The 14680-nt window shown below is 42.2% G+C and overlaps 2 protein-coding genes across 14 annotated transcripts in view; one reads left to right on the forward strand and one right to left on the reverse strand.

The window, feature by feature from the left end:
* The window catches only part of LOC102063136 (uncharacterized), a 61881-nt gene that overhangs the window by 24900 nt on the left and 22301 nt on the right, over positions 1-14680 (forward strand). For 2 of the 3 annotated variants that reach the window (XR_012581626.1, XR_012581628.1), the window contains one exon: positions 7-4482. The exons of the other annotated variant lie outside the window; for it this stretch is intronic. The gene's annotated coding sequence lies outside the window, so the exon portion shown is untranslated. Of the gene's footprint in view, positions 1-6; positions 4483-14680 lie in introns of those variants that run through there. 3 annotated transcript variants of the gene reach the window in all.
* On the reverse strand, positions 1021-13679 carry SLC16A14 (solute carrier family 16 member 14). Of its 11 annotated transcripts, none has more exons than XM_074547119.1 (8): positions 13536-13678; positions 11258-11301; positions 9876-9994; positions 9209-9349; positions 8656-8954; positions 7687-7830; positions 4207-5199; positions 1021-3062 (listed from the first exon to the last, which is right to left on the reverse strand). In XM_074547119.1, the coding sequence occupies exons 5-8, from the start codon at positions 8915-8917 to the stop codon at positions 2914-2916; spliced, it is 1548 nt and encodes a 515-aa protein (XP_074403220.1). In that variant the 5' UTR covers positions 8918-8954; positions 9209-9349; positions 9876-9994; positions 11258-11301; positions 13536-13678; the 3' UTR covers positions 1021-2913. The 11 variants fall into 11 exon arrangements, with proteins under 11 accessions (XP_074403220.1, XP_074403216.1, XP_074403212.1 ...); XM_074547115.1 differs by having other exon boundaries at positions 9209-9422; XM_074547111.1 differs by having other exon boundaries at positions 9209-9426.

A 14680-nucleotide genomic window follows, 5' to 3' on the forward strand; every position in this document is an offset into this window, starting at 1 on the left:
AAGCAGCTACGTGACAGTAACGTGCCCTGGGAAGCTCTTGCGGACACAGCCCCACCTGAAATGGAAGAGCCCCCAGGAATTGGGCTGGGAACCTTCACACACACAAATGTCAGCCACAGCTCCAGAGGGGACAGGAGCAATGTGCCAAGAGCAAAACCTAACAGAATAAAGGTGCATGTTCCATTGAAGTAATTGCTATAAGGCATGGCTGTTTATTGGGTCAGACACATGGACTTTTCTTCTTTACTACAGAAAACAGACTTTTTAAGGATTGAAAGAAGAAAAAAAAAATATGTTTTACCAGGAGCAACATGTAAATATTACAATGCTTAATAGGTTGGGTATCCTGAAATTGTGTTTTATCAGCATCATAGTAGTTACTGCAATAGAACAGGTTGTGGCTACTTTCTATTTCTTCATTCTGATTTCTCTGTTTTGTATCTATGCCACAGGTACTCCATGGCTTATAGGAGATGCTGTGGCATTGTCATTTATAGAGGGTAATTAATATATCATTTACAATTGACTAGATCTAGGACCCAAGTATTAAACCAGTGATTTCAGTATTTGGATATAATAGTTTCATATTTGAAGAGTGTAAGGAGTTTACAATTTTTTAACATGTCAGGTACTAAACTTGAATTTTATAAATTGATTAAAAACGATGAATACAGGGTTCTTGTATAATTCTGTTTCTTTATAAACCAGTACTTTAATACTTAAATATTCGTTGATTTATATTAAGCATTTTTTGTTCTAGAACTATATACCAATGTGCTGGAGACATTCAGTGACTGTTCACCTTTAGGTATAAGAAGCACTTCCATATATATTCTTTCATCTTTGTGATTATTTTGTTTTAGGATAATGAGAAATACAAATTCCATTATGTGACTAAAATACCATACTAACTTAATAAATGAACAGAATGTGTATTTTTGGGTAATGTAAGTTTATTCCCAACATGTGGCCCTATAAGAACCTCTACTAAAAGATCTATTGCAGATACCACAAGTGAACAACATATTTTTCATTACTGTATTATGCAAATACCATTGCTTTTGACAAAAGACAAAGTGAAGATCTATGTATGAAGGATACATATCTTTCAGAAACAAAAAAAGCTCAGATCAAATGAGCCATCAGCAGCATTCCCACCAAGAAGATATTTAATCTGTAACAAAGAACTGATGTGAAAATTTACGTGCACATTTTCTCCAATAACAAAAGCTGATTTTCAGAAGTTACTGACTGTGTGTTCACTCCATGTGTTGCAGTTCAGTGCCACCTCAGTTGTCTTATGTGAATTTTAAAGGCCATACATAACTACCCTATATGATTGTAGTGATGTAAATCTTAAAATAATTCAGGGTTTCTTAAGGTTTTATTTTTAACTTGGCTCACTTCAGTGATCTTTAAGGAATACTTTAAAGTATGTCCCTGACAAGAGCTGTAAAGTGCAACACTAAGAAGCTGGTGAATTGCAATATAGAACAATACACATTCAGAACTTTTTGTTAACCAACCTTGCAGCTATAAAGAAGATAAGGATATTGCTATTGTTGTGTACTGAGCTGTTTCCCAATAGTTCTTCAATATAATTGAACAGTTTCAATTGCTTTTTAAGGAATTCCAGCAGCACGTAGAAATATTAAACTAAGAACCAGATTCGTCATGCAAAGAACTTTCATAAAGCTAAGAGGATGAAAACTTACAGTTGTTCTTATTTGATAGGAAAATTAACATCAGACTCACTTCTCAAAGCTGAAAAAAATAAACCCTCAACCACCATACATCGCCTTCTGCACTGGTTACCAGACCCTTAATGTTGAGAAAATTTGTTTTAATATTTTAAATGCTCTTTAGCTATTCCATGCTCTGCAGTATCTCATTTTCTAGAGAATAAATTTCTCAAACATGATGAATCTTAGTCAGTTCATGGTACATTACAAGCAGCAACATGACTGCTCATATGTAACAAATTTAGTGAACAATTAAATTAAATTATAACAAAATTTAGTGTACTGTAGTAGAGTTCATTCCCATGGAAAGAGTCAGTGGCAATGTTATTAAATTCTACAATAACTCTAATTAGGTAAAGGGGCCAAAGAACTCAAACTGTTTCTGGAAACATTTTCCACATGTTTCCTGTTTCTTCATTTATGGGTTTTTTACTTCAGGTGCATTAAATGTCACAGTTTTTAAACTGCAGCCTATGTATTGAGGATAGCTACTTCAAATGCAGTTGATACTTTGAAAAAACAAAATTAAAAATCACCGAAGTAGAATCACAGAATATACTGGGTTGGGAGGGACCTATTGAGTCCAACTGAATAATTTCAGAAATATATGAGAACTTTTCTTCAGATTTGCATCACAGAAATAGTAATTTTAGTAAGCTGAATTAGTGGAATTATTATAGTAGCATTTCAACAGTACTTGAGTAGCCAGGCAAGAAATACAATCATTTTCTAATATCCAGTAACTAATCTTTCATCAGATTGAATACATAGTAGAAAGGACTTTTATAAATCATTCATGTCCTGACCAAATTCTCTCACAGGACTAGTGTAAATCAGAGTAACTGCACTGCAGTCAGTGGATTTTCACCAATGGTTAATGGTGAAATATTAAAAGAGAAGCAAGGGTAAGTATTCTTAGCATGGTTCTAATATTGACATACTAGCAGTGTGCTTTTAATCACTGTATTTGGTAGTTCTAAAGTAGAAAATATCTTAACCAATTTTAAAAGCACATTTCCAATAATTTATAAGCCTTATGGAGTATATTTGCTTTTCACTTAAGTGCAGTGCAGCTAAATGTGGTTGGTTCTATAAGAAAAACATCTTCATACTGCCACACAAGAGAAACACAAAACAAAAAAAGTTCTGTAAAAAAGTTCTGGAATTTGTTCTATACTTGTGCTTCTTCTGTAGATTTTTCTCTTGACTGTTTCTTTTGAATACAAGGTTGTATAAGTAAAAATATTATTCCCACCATGTATAGCAATCCAGCTATGTAAAAAGAAAAATCGTATTTTTGTGTGATGTCATAGATCCAACCTGGAAAATAAGGACAGAACATGTTTGTTACAAAGTTTGCCAAAAAGGTACATTTCATGAGAAAATTCAAAAAATACTTCACATTTCTTTCATGACATTTCTGTCAAATCCACAGATATTTTATGGAAAAACAAAATTTTTCAAATATGTTATCAGAGGTTTGATTTTAAAATTGAGATTTTGTAATCCCAAACCAATTACTTCCTCCTCCCTATCACAGCCTCTGTAAAATGCCCAATACTGGGTATTTCAAATGCTATGCCTTGTGCAAGCAAACACATTCCCCATAGCTGTTCCCAAGCCTCACATACCAATAGAAGACTGTTCAAGAGATACAATCTCAATACTGCAATGACTCTCATTCCCGCCTCAATTCCTTTGCAAAAACACATTAAAGTTACTTCTTCATTAGAGTTACTAATTCATTACTTCAGGAAGGTTTGAGAACCCAGCTAAGCCAAACTCCCTCACTCCACGCTGGCTGCATTGCAATGTACCCACAAGATCAGAAGCTCTCTTTACATCAGCTGCTTGCATGCAGTTTTCTTCTTAACCAAAGGCCAATAAGAGGCAGGTTTAGCACAGACTGGGAGGTGCTGAGGGAACGTGGCACAGTAAAACACTGCTGCTTTCAAGGGGCACTGAGAGAGCTTTCTTCTCGCTCGTGTTGCTCGCTCAAAGCGAGAAGGGGCTCTCGCTTTCCTGGGCTGCTCACGCTGCTGCTGCCTTCCCTTCAGCCTAGAGCTGCCCTGGCTGACTAAGGCCATGGCTCCCAGAATTTCTCACAGCTTTCCTTCTCAGCAGCACCTCTGTAAAAGAGAGCTGGAGTCTGATACAGTACTGACCATCAGTACCTGTATCTCTTCTGTATTCCCCCACCTCTTTCTATGAGGAAATGTGTAATGAATGTCTGTTTAAACCTAAGTAACTCTAGGGATAGCATACATACACTTCTCCCTTCTGCTGGGGATGGCAGAGTTATGAGCTGTAAATCTGCACAATGTAAAGCTGGATGTTATGTCCACTCTGGAGCAGCTGTGATTTTGTTAACTACACATGCTCATAGCATAAGAATGTTTAATAATACAAAGAGTCATACAGTCATTACACAAACATCTGTTGGTTAGCAATTTGAACTTTTTACCTGCAAAGGGTGGTCCAAACAAAGCAGATATTCCATTGGCACAAATGATGATGCCATAGGCATTTGCAAGGTGTTTAGTTCCAACTAAATCTTCAGTCACAACAGGCATTAGAGAAAAATAGCCACTAGAAAATCCTATTAGAGCACAAACCACAGCCAGGCCAATGTATGTCTGCATTAGTGGCAAAGTAAGAATGCAGGTGACCAGGGTAAAGTTAGCCATGAGGAAGACATTCCATGTGCTGATGCATGGCAGATCAGAGATGATTCCAAGGATCACTTTACCAAAAATATGAACAATGGCTATAATGGATGTCAAAGGAAATACATTGTCCTGCCTAGATAATTTGTACTGCTTGACTATTTCTGGAAGGTGAATAAAGGGAATGACAAAGCTGCTATAGGCAAACAAAGCCCAAATGATAAAGGCCACAAATACTCTATTGGTAAACAGTGATGCAGCTCCAAAATAGCTGGAGTACCAGAGTGCAAGGCCCTTCCTGACTGTGACTGTCAGCTGGCTCACTGTCTTAAAGAGGCGCAGTCCATACATGCTTCTTTCACTTCCAGATTTACCTCCGATTTCTATGTGCTGCACACTGCCCAGCACTTCTTCATTTGCTGCCTCTTCTTTTTTCTCTGGTTCTTCACCAAGGACTCCATTAGATTTTATAGTCTCTGTAGAGTGGGACAGAGCTTTTGCCCGATTTTCTTCGCTATCATTTCCCACCACATATTTTTCACGGAGCTCTTTGGGAGAGAGTGGTCTCATGAGTGCCCCACAGACACAGAGGTTCAGGGAAATGGCCCCCTGGATGAACATTGCATTCCTCCACCCAAATTCAGTGCAGAGGTACTTCAGTAAGGCAGTCATTAAGAAAGCTCCAAACCCCGTTCCCGTGGTACTGAGCCCTTGTGCAAGTGCTCTTCTGTTCTGAAAATATTGCCCTACCATGACCACTGCAGGCAGATAAACCATGCCACTTCCAATACCTATAAAAAAAATTAAATAAATCTGAACTGTTTGCCAACAACATAAAAAGCAGTGAAAAAAATCTATTTTATTCCTCACTTTTGTGTAAGCATAGTAGTAAAACCAATAATAGATTTTCAATTCTGATGTTAGCTTTCATTTCTGTTTCATAGTGTTTTCCAAAATCTGCAATACTCATTCTAGAGAGAATGCAACACTGATATTTATTGCCAGAAAAACTAAACACATGGAATATAAAACCTTTCTCTCAGGTCAGCCTGACAACACTGAAAGTTACAAATGTCCCACAACCGATCAGTGACAGTTACTATGGGGACAAACATAGACACAGCCTGTTTTGAAATATCTGCAATTATAATACCCACATCTGATGGTATCAGTAACCAGAACTGCTTAGTGAGCACATCTTGTTGCTTTCACCCAAGTTCCCCAGCAATGAAGATTCACACTGAGATCCTGTCCTTGTTCAGTAACTGGAGCCAGAGTGACCGTGACACGTATTTCAGGAGTCAGCACACCGGGTTAGTGCACTGGTGGGACCTCAGGTGGCTTCCAGGCTGGTTCTCTTTGGGCAGTCCAGGGAGGGCCACACAGTAGCTGCTCAGTCTTACAAGGCAGATCTCTAATTCTGTTGAAAACCCCTCCCCTGTAGTTAAAAACCAGGCTGGGTATTCATGGCACATACTTCAAGCAGGAAGCGATGTATTGCACAAACACATCATTAGAGGTAACAGTTCACCATTTTTTGTCACAGCAAATTCTTCATAGAGGGATTTGGATTGGAACAGGTGCATGCAGAAGATGCTTCCCAACTCACTGTGATTGTAATTCAGAAGTGTTTTGTGACTTAGAAGTGTTCCTAAAGAGATGCTAACGTAGCTGCATGCAACTACAGCATGATCTAGCTGCAGCTAGGCCAGAGAAAGCCATGATTCCAAAAAAGCCCCAAAAAAAGCATCACAGCAGTGACCCTGTCTGAGCTGACCCGTTTTGCTTTTTAGAAGTATTTCTTACTTTCCAAGGCAAATACACAATTGGGCTTTTATTTTTGGGCTTTTGTTTTGCATCAGTGTCCCTCTCCACACCCAACCACAGACTCGGGGAGGCCTCTGTCCCTCAGGAGAGCCGCTGCCCCTGGGGCTGCTGCCGTGAGGAGCCAGCCCGGGTGCCGCCAGGGGACCCCTGCTCTTGGGGCGGCTGCCGTGAGGAGCCAGCCCCGGTGCTGCCAGGGGAGCCGCTGTTCGTGGGGCTGCTGCCGTGAGGAGCCAGCCCCGGTGCTGCCAGGAGAGCCGCTGCCCCTGGGGCTGCTGCCGTGAGGAGCCAGCCCCGGTGCTGCCAGGGGAGCCGGCTGCCAGGAGCAGCGGAGCCCTGAGGGAAGGGCCCTCGGCAATGTGCTGAGGGTGGCTGCGGATGGAGAGATGAGGTTGGGATCGGAGGGATGGACTGAAGGCACCAGCCATGATCAGGCCCACAGGCGCAGTGTGGAGGCCCAGAGGTGATGGCAGCAAGAAGTGGCCACCGCAAGGGAAAAGCAGCTTTCCAGGAGCAGCCATGAGAACATGGAGAGACTTCTCTGGATGGGCCGCGACTGGGCATGGTGAGTGAGGGGATGGGAGTGAGCGGCAGGACTGAGGGTGAGTGAGCAGATCGTGAGGGAGGGACAGTGAGCAGAGGTCTCATGGAGCCGGAAGGAACCTCTCAGGTATCTCTACACTGTTTTTCTGGACAGAATTACTCCTGCAACATCTCAGTTCTCCATCTCACATAAAAGTTTGTCTCTGATTTTTTTTCCCCAGAAAATCTGGTTTTCATCCATCTTTAAATTCTCTACTTAAACTCTGCCATTTTTTGTTTTGCATGTGCTCTTTCTGAAAAGAGCACAGGAGCTGAAGAAGAACTGTGTAGATTCCTGCCTGCTTGATTATATTCAATATATATGAAAACAGAAATTCTAAAAAAGGCAGGATCCTCTCCGTGATCATTGTTCTTTGTTCAGGAATTTACAATGTTACTGAAGTCTACGGTAAGGTTGTGTAAAGAGTCATCAGAGTGATCTTTGCTAAGCTCAGTATTTCTCCATCCAGAAAGCTAGATAAAAATTTATGTATAGAAATTCTGGAGAAAACATTTGTTATTCTTTCCTGTGGCAAGGAGAGGAGTTAGCTAGATATGAAATTCATCTGTAAATTTTACTTGTCAGAGTTTGGGTTACAGTAACTCCCCTAATTAAAAATGTCCTCTAATGTACTCACTTGGCTGAAACTGATAGAAGTTCCACCTTCACATGGCAAATTTAAACAACAACAGAAGTCACTGGGCCCAATCCACTGAATAAATAAGTTTTTTAAAAGGATAACAGGCTGTAAAAGTGTGAAAGCAGAGCTGGAATAACTTTACAGTCTACCTTCCCTATTTACTCACTCAAATAATCTTCAAAGGAATCAGAAATAATTAAAAGAACCTTCAAACATTAGTGCAGCTCTCACCAGCTGTCACTCCAAAGGTGAGGAAGAGGTAGTGCACATTTGAGGCATAGGCACTCAGTATCCAGCCCAGGGCATTCAGGATCCCTCCAATTATGGCTGTCGTGCGGCACCCACACATGCTGATGAACAAACCGATAAAAGGACCTGTTAAAAAACATGAAAGAAATGATAAATTATTTCTTTATTCTTTATGCTCTAATAATTTTTCACCTTAAGTTTCTTAATGTTTTAAATAAAATGTTAAAACATCAGGCAACTCGTGCAAGTCAGTTTATTTTTCATATTATTTCTTAAAATCATGGAAAGAGAAATACAACTAACTGATTAAATACTTAGCAAATACCTGCAATGCCTACAATCAAATTTGCCCCATGAAGAAGGGACAGTTTAAAGAGAGGAATCAGCTAAAACTCTTGTTCCCCATTCTGATGCTGTATAAGTGCAAGACTTTTTCACAAGTAACCAGAAGTTAAGCATTTTATCTTGTTTTCAGTAGAATAATTTAGGCAGATATAAACATAACTTTTTTCAGTCTTCACTTAGGGAGTCATACATGTGTATATACATATATACACAAACATTTTCTCTAGATACTATTTTGGGTTGATCCAACTACAACTAAAAAAATACATTTTCATTCAGCTGCCAAACTGAAATACAAACTGTGTGAATTCAACATTTTCTCCTCACAGATGCAGCATGGGGAGGACTCCAAGCTTCACAGATCATGTTTTCTTAATTCTAGTCAGACCTGGAAGTCACAGCCTTCCTTTCCTGCTCATGCAGTCTGCTGGGCTGTCTTCCCTGTCATCTTCCCTGTTACTCCCTTTCTCCATCTACGTTGTAAAATTTCTCCTGGTGACTTTAAAATGTCAGCTTGGGACAACCATAAGAAAATATTTTAGGGATGAATGGCAAACATATTCTAAAAATATATCTAGTTTTAAAATACGTGCTGCTGACACATACCTACAATAAGTGTGATGCCCATGCTGAGGGAGCTAACCCACGCTGTTAAGCCACGACTTTGATTAAATTCCTCAAGCCATTCCATGTTGAGTATTCCAAGGGCCATTTGGGAGCCCATGATGAGTATGTGCACAAGGAAAGAGGAAAATACAATCATCCAAGCCCATCCTCCATCGATGTTTGGATTAGGTTTAATTGGCTTACTTCCAACTTTGGAGTCATCTCCAAAATCATATCCAATATCCTCTCGACTTGCATACATTTTCTCCACAGTATTCTGAAGCAAATGCAGTAAATACCTAAAAATGCATACAAAATAATCAGATTTTGTGGTTTGTTTATGGTGAATACCATAAATCACTATTGTATTTCACCACTGTAGTTAGTGCAGTTGTAGTGAATACCGTGACTTCATTGTTCAAATGTAAAATGCTTAGAAAACTGTGCAATTAATTTATTTCTTTGTGTAACTTGTTATCGTGGCTCTCTATGCAGGAGTATTTACAGGCTGACAGTAGGCTGCACTATTTCCATTACTATATATTTTACTTACTTTTAGGTGGCTGAAAGCCCTCACTCTTCATGGGTTGACTGTGATCACAAAAAAGATCGGTCTCTCTCTGTATATTACTTCTCTGTGTCACCTTCTGCTGTCCCAGTAAGATGATGTGCCTTTGTGTTCCAGTTCATAAAGCTTGGAGTAAAGAAGCAGCAAGTAGATGAAGTTACCACATCTTTTCAGAGGAAACCAGTTTGGGGATGTATTTCTTCCTTAGCAGTGGAAGAACAAGAATGAAGACAGCAAAAAATAAGGAATTCAGATTCTTAATTTTCAAAATGCTTTCTTACATAAATTAAAACAAGGCAATTGTTACTGCCTCTCTTTTTAAAAGAGTCAATATGACAACAGTTTGCTATTACGGGTTCAGTTTCCATAGTATTAATCCTTATTATCCTACTATAAACAAAGAATTCTTCCAAATTAATGTCAATGCCTATCAGAATCAAACTGAGTGGCAGAGTTACATGCATAGGTGTACATAGGATCAGGTCACACTAGCTTAATTTGATTATTTTGATTTATTCTATTGTTACTCTAAGTAAAGATTACAACACAAGGTGAAAATAATTTCAAAATCTCTTTTAATTGATTAACAGTCAAGGTGCATAATCCAGTCTTCCTTCCATCTGATTTCTGCAGCAACAGATTCAAATCTTACCCAACTGTGGAGCACCACATAGGTTTCCATGGAGACTAGGAATGCAATGATACAAATTACCAGAGATGGTAATTTTTTGTCTTCTTTTCTTCTCCGGAGAAATACAAAAGAAACAGCAGCTTTACAACAGTGGAAAGGGAAAAAAGTTATCAGAAATTGATTTTAAAAGGTTCTTATGTCTCCTGTGAGCTCTCAGAATGTGTGCCTCTGGGCTGGCTCCTCACTGCTGCAAACAGGCAGTGAACAGACAAACCCAGATTCTGTACCAACTCAAAATTTGGCTTTCAACATGTGAGTACATTTTGCTTCTCAAGTCACTACCTTTCCAAACCATTTTACTTTTTTTCTTGCTGCTAGATAAGCACACAGAGAAGGCGCTGGGCATTGCAGAGTAAGCCACAGCTGGAATCAGAGCTGGCCGGTCCCAGGCAGCAGTGAACACCCGTTGGTACGCGCAACCTCTCCAGCCTGGCTGCTGCCTGAGGTCCCTTTGTACCCGAGTGCCACCTGCCCCTTCCTGGCAGTGCGGGGAATCAGGTGTAACTAAGGGCAGCTTGAGCGTGTCGGTTCTGAGAGCACACTGATCTGCCTCATAATTCAGCTGCAGCTAAAATATGTTGCACTCCTGGTAGCAAATCTTTCACAGATGGACGTTCTATAGTGACTAAGTTGTCATTTGCCCTAACTTGGCCATGGGAGGTATTGGTGACACAGTGAGGAAGAACAAGAACCGTGCACATTTAACACTTGCTGCACAGACAGATAAGCTGGGGTCAATTGATGAGTTGCCAGTGGAAATGGATACTGAAATGCCTTCCAGGCTGTTCCTTTCCAAACTGGGAAACAGAGAATGGGGATCGTGCTTAGAGGTCCTGCAGGGTGTTTGAGGGAGGATGAGCAGCACGGGAACAAGTCAGAGCCATGCAGTGGTACAGACTGGTTTTTTGACCATAAAAGGACAGCCTGGTCACAATTATTAAATTCTATTATTAATTAAATTAAAGAGGACAGCCTTAGTCATAATTACACCTCACCCTTCTTCTGCAAAAGATAGGTCTTAAAGATGACATCTCAACCCTTTCCTAATAACGTACTGCGAGCCAGATGCTCTGTTGCTGTAGGTTACAGGACTACTTACAGAGGATTCAGCCCACTCACAAGGCAGAGAGAGACTAGGTGCAAAAAGGTGATAAACACACTGAATAATCATGCTAATGGGAAATAATGAGAAGAGGCAGAATGAAGGAAAATGGCAAGCTGTTGCACATGCTCTGCATAAGATTAATGAAAATGTATGAGGGATATTACAGTGCATCTTAGATAATGGAATACAAAATTATGTAACTGAAGATTCAGAGTCAAGATTAAATGTAAAGTCTCACCTTTCTCTCTTATACTTTTGACTGGTTTTGTGCACACCTGAATCCTGATATTGGATAAAAAATTTCTTCTTCAGACAGGAAATAGGCACATCTTTTACATATTTTAAATTATTTGAAGAAAAATAATTTACATTGAGCTACAAAGTGATGACACTCCTCTTTGCAGTCTTGCTGACAGAACTGGCTTAGATTGAGTAGATGCAAGTTAATGTCATGCTTGTATCAACCCCCACAAATCTTCAGAAAATGCATATATTTTCCATTTGAACTGAATTCTTGCTTATTATTACTTTCATACTATTAACTTTTCACTAAGGTGACAAGTTCAGAGTGAATACACTCAAAAGCAGAGGAGGTCATCTCCAATAACTGCACAAACTCAGTCTCTGGATAAAGCAAGGTTTGGATGCCTGGATCTCTTCCCCAGGACAGCCTGATCATCCCATGGCCTGTTGCACCCAGGAGAAAGGCACATCCCTGTCTTCCACCTTCTTCCCACACAGCCCTGCCAAGAACAGGCTCATGAAAGGCAGAGGAGCCAAATGAACCCTTTGCAGTTGTGAAATCCTAGAGAAACTGTAGTGAAATGACAGCAGCTGATGAAGCCAGCCAGTTTCCCCAACAAGCGAGGCAGGGAAGAGCCACTCACAGTAACAGTGTTTGAATACAGCCCCTCAGGAAGAATTTAATTTAAAGGCAGGGGAATCTAGATTCTTATTTGGTCACCTGTAGAAGAATGAGATTTTTTTTTTTTTCCCAGAAAAGCTTTTTAGACTAAATGCACACAAAGTATGCAGAGCTCTTAGAAAAATGGCCCAAGCATTAGTGCCTGTGAAGATGCTGAGCTTTTTTGAAAACCTGACTCATGAGCTATTTTAGGGACAAATGCAGGTGCTGCAATAAGACCTAAGTTAGCAGCAAAACACCCAAGTTCTATGAACCATAATGGAGCTATGGCTCTCTAACTTGTAGTTCAACTAGATCACTGAAGAACATCTGCTCTTGCTATAAAAAGTCCATATGATGAATAATTTACATATATTTGGTCAACTACCTCCAGCATTTGACTGCCTCAGTGTTAAAAAAATATAGAATAAAATTGTACTTTAAAGACAGTTCCAATGAATAACTCATATATGCATTATAACTAGTAATGAGGTTTACTTTGTAATATTCCCAGGAATCATGCCACATGTAATTATTTGGTTGCTGAAGGCATACAGAGGAAACATCGCTAAAAACATGGTTTATTTTGGTTGTCATAGGTTTCAGCAGTCTGACTTCACCTTGCTAACATGCCCAGCAGTTCAGCTGTCAGCAGCTTTATGGAGATGTGGACACCGACCACTCTGCCAGTCAGAGCCCCAGTGCATAAAAATGCATGCCCAGAAGGGAGCACAAAATCAGGGAAATTAGATGCTTAAAAAACTAAACTAATTGCCAGGGTGACAAGTTTGCATAAAGTCAGCAGCAGTTCGGTTTCCAGGCCGGGGGTGCTGCCCTGCTGCCCCTCACCGAGGGATGTTTCCAAGCCCTGCTCAGGCGGCCTCCCCGGAGACCCCTCGGTGCTGCTGTGCCCGGTGTGACCCAGGCGTGGTGCCCCGTCCCCGCACACAGCAGAAATGGCTCAGATAGTGAATCGTTATCTTATCTCCCCTTGGTCCCAAGGGCGTGGGCATCTTGCATCAGGCGTGCACCTCTATTTTGTACAGGCTTACAGCCTGTTTCGGGAGCAGCCCGAAGGCAGGGGATGTACTTTTTTCCCCCAAGAGAACAGATTTGGGAGCTTCACACGCGACTCCTTCCCAGCACTTCCCAGCGTAGGTTCGGTTCCCCTGTGCGAAGCAGAGCTGGGGCGGGGACGTCCGCCACCGCCCGGGCCGCGGGGCTGCCACAGGGCGAGCTCAGCCGCGGCTGTCCCGCAGCCCGGGGCCGGGGCGGGGGCGCGGCTCGGCCCGCGGGGGCTGCGGCGGGGCCGGGCGGCGGGGGCGGCGTTCTGGAGGCGGCGCGGCCGCGGCACCGCCCGCCGAGCACAAAGGATGACCGCGAGTTACCCCGCTGCGGCAGCCGCGCTCCTGCTCCGCCGCACCTCCGAGGGGCCGCCGCCCCCGGCCCCGGGAGCCCCGTGCCGGGACAGCCGGGACAGCCCGGGACTGCCCAGCCCAGCCCAGCCCAGCCCTGCGCGCCTCTGCCGCAGGCGGCGCGGCCGCTCCCCGTTCCCCTCCCGCTCCGGTGCCGCTGCCGTGTGGTGGCTCCCGGCTCCTCCCGAGGTACTCACCGCGTCGAGCTCCGCCAACGCCGCCGTCCCTGAGCGCCTCGGCACCGTGTCCCGCTGTCAGCCCAACCCGCGGCGCTGCTCCGCGCCCCGGGACCCCGGGGACTGCTGCGGGCTCTGGTGTCCACCTGCGCCCGGCTCCGCTCAGCGCCCGCGCCGGCTCAGCCTCGCCCCTGCTCACCACCCTGGGGCTTTATTTTCCATAAGAGTGCGGCACCGGTCTGGGGCCTCCTGCTCCCCGGGCAGCTCGTCCTCTGCACCGCCTTGTCTCCATTCTCTGCAATTTCAAATCTCCACGCTCTTTCATTCCTGCGATACCGGCTAATTCTGGTTTGGCAGAGCAGATTTGCAATCCTCTCACATGCACACTCTTGTGGCTGAACGAAGTTTATTGCTGCACAGGTTATGGCCGGAAATTTACATCCCAGAGAGCTGGAGGATATGATCCAATAAAATCAGTCAGTATCGAGATTTTAACGGCCGTTGAATATGTTTATTTCAGAGTGGCTGGTTGAACTTATATATCCAAACCACCCTGATAATGCAGCTTGGGAAGTTTCACTGTATGGTACCTTATTTGCACTATAAATAAGTTTCAAAAATATTCCACTCTTGGGAGAAGAACTGCAAAAAGGCGTCACTTTTTCAAACCAGTATCTTCTTCTCCATTGGATCTTTCTAAGTAACCTGACTAATGAGGTTTACATTCTGCAATTCGTTGCTCTATTTGCAGTGAATATACCCAGGCTAAGGTGACCATATGCCACCACACATAACTTTCATTCTCAGAGATTCTTGATGTCCTAGCAGTGCACTGAAGTAGTATAAATGAAGGCTGTTCAAGAAGACATAAGAAGTATCTTGCAAGGAGACAAAATGAGGAGAGGCCAACAGGAACGTTCTGTGTTACCCATACTGCCTATGTGCAAAATGTGGCACAGAATCTGTTAGAGAAGAAATGGTCAGAAGAGGGTTAAAAATATTAATTTGGGGCTTTTAAATATTTTTTCTGCATTTTTGCTTGACACTCCTCCATCTACTGATAAATGCAAGTCTGATCTGTTTTTTTCATTTAAAAATGTGCTGATGCCGATTATAGATCTAATTTATCAAATATGTCAATATGAAACGCTTCTATCTGGGTTCCA

This window comes from Zonotrichia albicollis, chromosome 9, assembly GCF_047830755.1.
Source record: "Zonotrichia albicollis isolate bZonAlb1 chromosome 9, bZonAlb1.hap1, whole genome shotgun sequence".
In the NCBI taxonomy this organism is placed as follows: Eukaryota; Metazoa; Chordata; class Aves; order Passeriformes; family Passerellidae; genus Zonotrichia; species Zonotrichia albicollis.

Coding starts and splice junctions, on each gene's coding strand:
- SLC16A14 (XM_074547117.1), bottom strand. CDS start 8,917: ATGTATGCAAGTCGAGAGGATATTGGATATGATTTTGGAGATGACTCC. Junction 5,200..7,686: donor CACCTTTGGAGTGACAGCTG/GTGAGAGCTGCA, acceptor TTTTTTTTATAG/GTATTGGAAGTGGCATGGTT. Junction 3,063..4,206: donor GTTTGGACCACCCTTTGCAG/GTAAAAAGTTCA, acceptor CTTATTTTCCAG/GTTGGATCTATGACATCACA.